The 6118-nt window shown below is 41.5% G+C and overlaps 1 protein-coding gene across 3 annotated transcripts in view; it reads left to right on the forward strand.

The window, feature by feature from the left end:
- The window catches only part of FAM13B (family with sequence similarity 13 member B), a 40549-nt gene extending 34679 nt beyond the window's left edge, over positions 1 to 5870 (forward strand). For all 3 annotated transcript variants that reach the window (XM_035896695.1, XM_035896697.1, XM_009641219.2), the window contains 4 exons: positions 1563 to 1646; positions 1741 to 1913; positions 2346 to 2447; positions 3650 to 5870. In XM_035896695.1, coding sequence (XP_035752588.1) covers positions 1563 to 1646; positions 1741 to 1913; positions 2346 to 2447; positions 3650 to 3773 — 483 coding nt within the window. In that variant the 3' untranslated portion in view covers positions 3774 to 5870. The remainder of the gene's footprint in view (positions 1 to 1562; positions 1647 to 1740; positions 1914 to 2345; positions 2448 to 3649) is intronic.
- The last annotated feature ends 248 nt before the right edge of the window (positions 5871 to 6118 follow it).

Genomic DNA, 6118 nt, shown 5'->3' on the forward strand with positions numbered 1-6118 from the left:
CGTTGACTCTGACCGCCCTTAGCTGTCCCCTTTAAGCTGAAGTATGTTGAGATACAGGGACTGGTTCACGAACGTTCCTTTCTTATGCATGCATTCTTGGGTAGCTGCTTTTATAGAAAAATGTTATTTACATTGCAGTCGTATGTCAGTTTAAGGCTTTGATGTCGGTGTCCCTTTCTGAGCCCCTAAATATGGGTTGCTATTAAGCGCCTCAGCGTTTCTCCATCACTGGCGAGTGACGGGTTATTGTGGTGCCTTGGGCTACCTGAGTTTTATCCCATCTCTCACCTCCAAATTCTGACTCTTCAGCCAAGATGTTGGATGGGGCTCTGAGCAACCTGATCTTGTGGAAGATGCCCCTGGGCAGTGCAGGGGGGTTGGACTGGATGACCCTTAAGTGTCCCTTCTCACCCAAACCATGCTGTGATTCTGTGACTATCAGTAGCTTTATGACTATATCATAGTTGCTCACTTTTTTTTTTTTTTTTTTTTGGGTGGGAAAAAATAAATAAAGGGATGGATAATAGCCAACCAAGAGGGTTTTAAATTCAGAAGAGATCTTGGTAACATAACTCCTAATCTGTGCCATAGGCAACACCTGTAAAATGTTTTTCACAGGCCTCTGCTTTTGAAACCTGAGAGAAACAGATAAGTGGAGCTCTCTAATTACCAAGGATTGTTCAGTGGTAGCTTCTAGGTAGGACGTTCAGTGCCAGGTATTTCCAAAGTTGTTTTTTGGTTTATACGACACTTGTTTCCGTGAGATCTTTCATACGGCATCGTGGTATGCTAATCACGTACTCTGAAGCCTGCATGGAAATGTCCAAAGCAGCAGGAAACTATTTACTTTTCAGGAACTGAAGTTTTTTTGACAGGTCATTGTCTGTGTGGCTTTTGTGTTCCACCCTTCTCCTGCTCAAAGAGTCTGTCTGTTGAAATTGCTTATGCTGTCCGGGGATAACGGGTGAGCAGGGCGTAACTGCCAGTGTGCCGCTGACAGCAGCTCCTGTACGGCCCAGCGGCACCTCTTCAGGCTGAAGGTCAAAGGATCTTGACACTGAGGTGGCAACAAAGAACTCTTACACAGCTCTTCCAATTGCGGGGCTTCAGAGTAGCCTAGAAAAAGAAATGGCAGCATTATTCCCAGGGTATGTCTGGCAGAAGATAAAAATCCGCCTCTGGCCTCGTGTAACGCTACAGTCTCCCTGTGGTTTGGTTTGGGAGGAACAAGAGTAAATACGAAATTCAGAGATAGCACTGGGCTTTATGAGTTTTCTACAGAACGTGGAGAGAGTAAGTGCTTTTCATTTTAAGTCCGAAGGAGAATATTCTTACATGAATTATAAGCTACAACATTTACTTCTGTGTCCAAGGGTACTTTGGGCATCTGAGCTTCTTGCGTTAATGGTTATTTCGTTTGTGCTCTGTAAGTATGCTTGCAGTCTTTCATTCTTCTGAAAGAAGAAATACCTTTAGGTATTAGGTGACTTCGGCAAAATTCTGACCACACACAGCATTCAATGTCTAATTGCATATAATAAAACAAATCTAAAATATTGCAGGGGTCACCATCAACCAAGAGGCGGGGGCAGATGTTACAGCCCATTATTGAAGGTGAAACTGCCCATTTTTTTGAGGAAATTAAGGTGCGTACAGTGCAGTTTTAAAAAATACTTTCCAGCACTTTTAATAGGGAACGGCAGTGTTTCATGTGGTTTGAATTTCCACTTTGGCTTTCAGGAAGAAGAGGAGGAAAGTGATGGTTTGTCTACAGACCTGAACGATATCTTAAAATCTGCTGTCCAGGCACAGTCTGTTCTAAGCCCGGTTGAAAACTCTGAGTCTGATGTTGAAGATGGTCAAGAGAAGCTGACCCGGGACCTTCGGCTGTCCAGCACCCGCGCTGCTTCTATGTACGTCAAAACAAGCAGTGGGTAATTCTATTACAGACGTCACAATCGGTGCGCTTAGAGTCACGATACCGAACGTATGACGTTGGCTGGAGGGAGTGACGCGTGCGGCCCTTCCCAGGGAGCGCTTGGCTCGGATGGGCGTTCTTTCCTCTGACATGCCTGACGAAGATCTCCTCGTATTCGCTGGATCGTTTGGTATCTTCCAAACCTCCTTCAGCCTGACTTGAGCTGTGCAGACAGCAGAAAATTTACACCCCGTTATTAACTACCAGTTTGTTCTCGGTATTTCACCATCAGACGGAGAGCATATTCCTTAGGAGCAAGACAGATGCATTATTAGTGCAGCTAGCTCAGTGGTTGTTGAGCATGCTTTGAAGAATTTCAGTTCAATTGTACGGCCAACAGTATTTTTCTTTCGCTTGAAATTTTTAGGCCTGAATTATTGGAGCAGCTGTGGAAAGCCAGAGCTGAAAAAAAGAAGCTACGCAAGACATTACGAGAATTTGAAGAGGAGTTTTATCAGCAGAATGGAAGGTTGGTTTAGCACAAAACCAGATGCCGGACAGCAGCCTCATTTTGTAGACAAGTATTTTTTCAACTTTCTATATGAGCGTGGCCAAATGGAATCTGATCTGGTTTAGTCTCTACTATGAATAATCTCCTGAAGGAGGTAACATTTTGCATGTTTTTAATAGTGGAGGAAGCCTGCTCCTGAGTTGTGTTTTGTCTAGTACAGTCTGTGATGCATAATAACGAAAAGGGAAGGAGATATTTTTTTTATTTAAAAAAATTAACATTTTAAAATACTTTTAAAAAAAGTAATTGTTATTTATAAAACCCCCTTCGGATTATCCCTCTGTCTTTAACACAGGGCAGGGAAGTCTGCCTGTTTGTCCGTTGGTCCAGTAGGTCAGTCCTGACAGAGGAGATTTGCTTTACCAATAAAGGGGTTGATCATTTTTTATTCTCCTGTTTTGCTTAGTTCTTTTAGGCTTCTTATTTGAACATCTGTCATTATGAGTTTGGTTGAGCTGCTGCCCTTGGTGTGTGACAGGAGGTTCTTTGGGGTCTATCACCTCAGGAACAAACCTAACAACGCTCTCAGGAGATCAGACGCTTCCGATGGGCAGAGGTTCTCACGTAGCTATACTGCCTCCTTAACTAGAAACTCCTGCACCGCTGGTCACACAAATTCCAGTAACGTGGCTTCATCATGCCCTTACCGAATTTGGGACATAGCTCCTTTTGTCTTTAACGGCCAATAATGAGGTTGATAATGAAGGGTTGTTTAAAAATGAGTCAGACTAATAGATTAATCTATTACAGTCCAGTCTTAAATAAAAATAATTCTCTGCTGTCAGTTTGTGGGTCAGTCTACAGTGAAAATGTAGATCGACTCCAATGTATTTGTATCTTTCTGTAATGTATATGCAGGATCTGAAATGAAAGGGTTTGTATCCTGTAGTTAAAATCTCCAGAAGAACTTGAGAATGGTTTATAAACAGGGCTGCAGCAGTTGTGCCGAATAAATGCTGCTGGGTTTTCTGCTCGGTTTTTTTAGGTGATGGCAATTTTAACTACAAGGAACTAAAATACAGCGATGTGTCTGTTGTTGGCGAACAACCTGCCAAAAATGATTGTATCTGCAGTGAGAGAACTGCACTCTGCTGCTTTTGTGTTTGACTTGCTGCAGTCCAGAGGATTTTCCTGAAACTTAGGTGTGCTTCTTTTTACAGGAACGTACAGAAAGAAGATCGGGTTCCAATGCTTGATGAGTACAGGGAGTACAAGAAAATTAAAGCCAAGCTTAGGCTGCTAGAAGTCCTTATCAGCAAACAAGATTCTTCAAAATCAATTTAAATTCTGTTCCTCCAAACCATTGAATAACATGTTTCTGTAGACAACCACTGTACTTACTGGGTGCTTGTGTTCATTTGTCACGCGCTGTTGAAAGAGGCCAGTTTGTGCACTGTTCCGTGGTGCCGCTGTAAGGCGCTGGAAGGGTAAGCAGGTCCTGTCCAGGGAGCAGGTAAGGTTTCTAAGTCAGAGACTGCTCTATCCAACTTTAGCAAACACAGTTTCCATCCAAGTTTTGTATTGCAGATGCATCCATCTTGTTTGAAAACAACCATAGCCTTTTTTCTTTAGCACTCAAGAACTTTGAGACTTTTGTTATTATCAACTTTTTGCGTTATTGAAGAAGTTATTAATAGCATAGTGCTACACTGAACGACTCCTCTTGCCTATTTTTTATAGGAAAAAAAAGTCAGCAAATTAAACGTACAGCTCTTCCCTGGAATGTTTAAAAAACAGACTGAAATTCCTTTCAAAGGACTGCTGTGGAACAACTTTAATTTTTTGTTTTCTAAATTGCACCTGTAACACAGTAAAATAATTAACATCTATGGATTTTGCTCGTTAGTGGTCACGTTTCCTCCTTGCTAAAGATGACCGTGGACAAACCAGAAAGTGACCTTGCTTAGTGTCTTTTAAAACTTGGAAAACTGCAAAGTTATATCACATGCTGCCTACAGGACTTGCGTTACTGTTGTTCATTTTCTCATTTTACCGGTTATTGTTTATCCACTAGTGGTGACGTAGTGTTTGGTCTGAATTGGATACTGCATCTCCGCTTTCGGAAGATTTGAGGAACATAATGAACATGTCGGTGTATGGGAAATCTGATGGCACGCAGACTTGCATAGCTCCAGCAGGAAAGAGCTGGCTTAGGACAGTTAAAATTCCTGAAATACCTGAAATAAGGGCTAAAATCAGCGTAGTTAATGCTCACCACGGGGTTGCACGGTTGGCTCTGAGTGAAAATTACTGCTGTTTATCACAATTTTGTTTTACAGTTGGAGAATAAAAATAAGTTATCTAATCCTTACGATGTAAGCAAAACAGTTTATGGGCCTTGCATGATTTAGCTTCAGAGTTGAAACTAAATAATGTTTTGCGTCTCACATCTGCTGTGCTGAATGACGACTTAGCTCCTAGCTTTATGCTCTGCAACAGCCATCAGCAGCTGGTTTTGATCTGGCGAAATCTAAGTGTTAATTTTAACTGGTGCTTTCTCAATTATTCTTTTTTCCCTTCCGTGTATCGGTTTGATCGTGGCCACGTTCTGCATGCACCTCCTCTCACTGCATGTGTCTGTGACTGGCTAACGCCAGCACGGCTGCTCTTCACTCCGCTTTATGAAAGACCAAAACTGAACTTTCAGTGTAAGAACTGGCTCGCATGTGACCTCGGAGACTCGCTGTTCTGTCACGCAGCATACGAAATAGGTCGAAAGTAGGATTTTTAGTGCTCAGATTTCATCTGTGTACTGTAGAATACTTCTTGTTTTGATTTACTCTGCTTGTAGGCATGTAACTTTGGAATTCAGAAAAAAAAAAAAAAAGCACTAAAACTATTGAGCACTGGTGGTATGCCTTTTCTTTTTTAACTGCAAAATGATCCGGGACCTTAGAGAACGAAGAGGTTAAACTAGTCTTGAGACCATTTCCCGATTCTATTCAGTTCCATTGTGCAATGTACACTTCAGTTACTTTTCTATCAGTCTGCAGACACGGGTGTATCCAAACATTGAACCTAATGTGTACTGTATAGTGTTGTACATGAATGTTTGTGTTTTATATACCACATGCAAAATGTCAATATGCACTATTTAAATGTTTTAAATAATATATTCCTCCTTTATAATGCTTAAATCTATATGATTCCAATATTTTTATAAGTGAGTGAGTGATCAGACTGGTTCCAATTCAGAATTAACAGCTGCTTTGTGTTTGTTATGCAGTGTTTGGCTGTTTATTCAGTATAGTAGATAAGCATGGCAACAGTTATGCTGAGTGTGTTTTGTGCCATCCTTGTTGAGCAATAAAGAAATGGTAGAACTAGGCATTTTGTGATATAACAGTTTTACTTTGGTAAAAGCAAACCCTATATATCTATGTGGATATATAGATATGAATATATATAACTGAACCAGATGTAATTGCATTGCTATGTCTGGTGCTCATTGTATAGACTTTTATAATAAAAGTACCTTAACCTTTATTGCCATGTACCTTTGCTTCTCATCGTGCATTTTCCTCCACTTCCATCTCTTGCAAACAAGCGCTGAGTCCTTCGCTATCCCTGTGTGTGTTTGCAGTTTCAGGGTGTCGCTGAGGCAGGCCCGAGCGCCGCAGCCCGCCAGC

The sequence above is a fragment of the Egretta garzetta genome, unplaced genomic scaffold, assembly GCF_000687185.1.
Source record: "Egretta garzetta isolate BGI_Z169 unplaced genomic scaffold, ASM68718v1 scaffold26, whole genome shotgun sequence".
In the NCBI taxonomy this organism is placed as follows: Eukaryota; Metazoa; Chordata; class Aves; order Pelecaniformes; family Ardeidae; genus Egretta; species Egretta garzetta.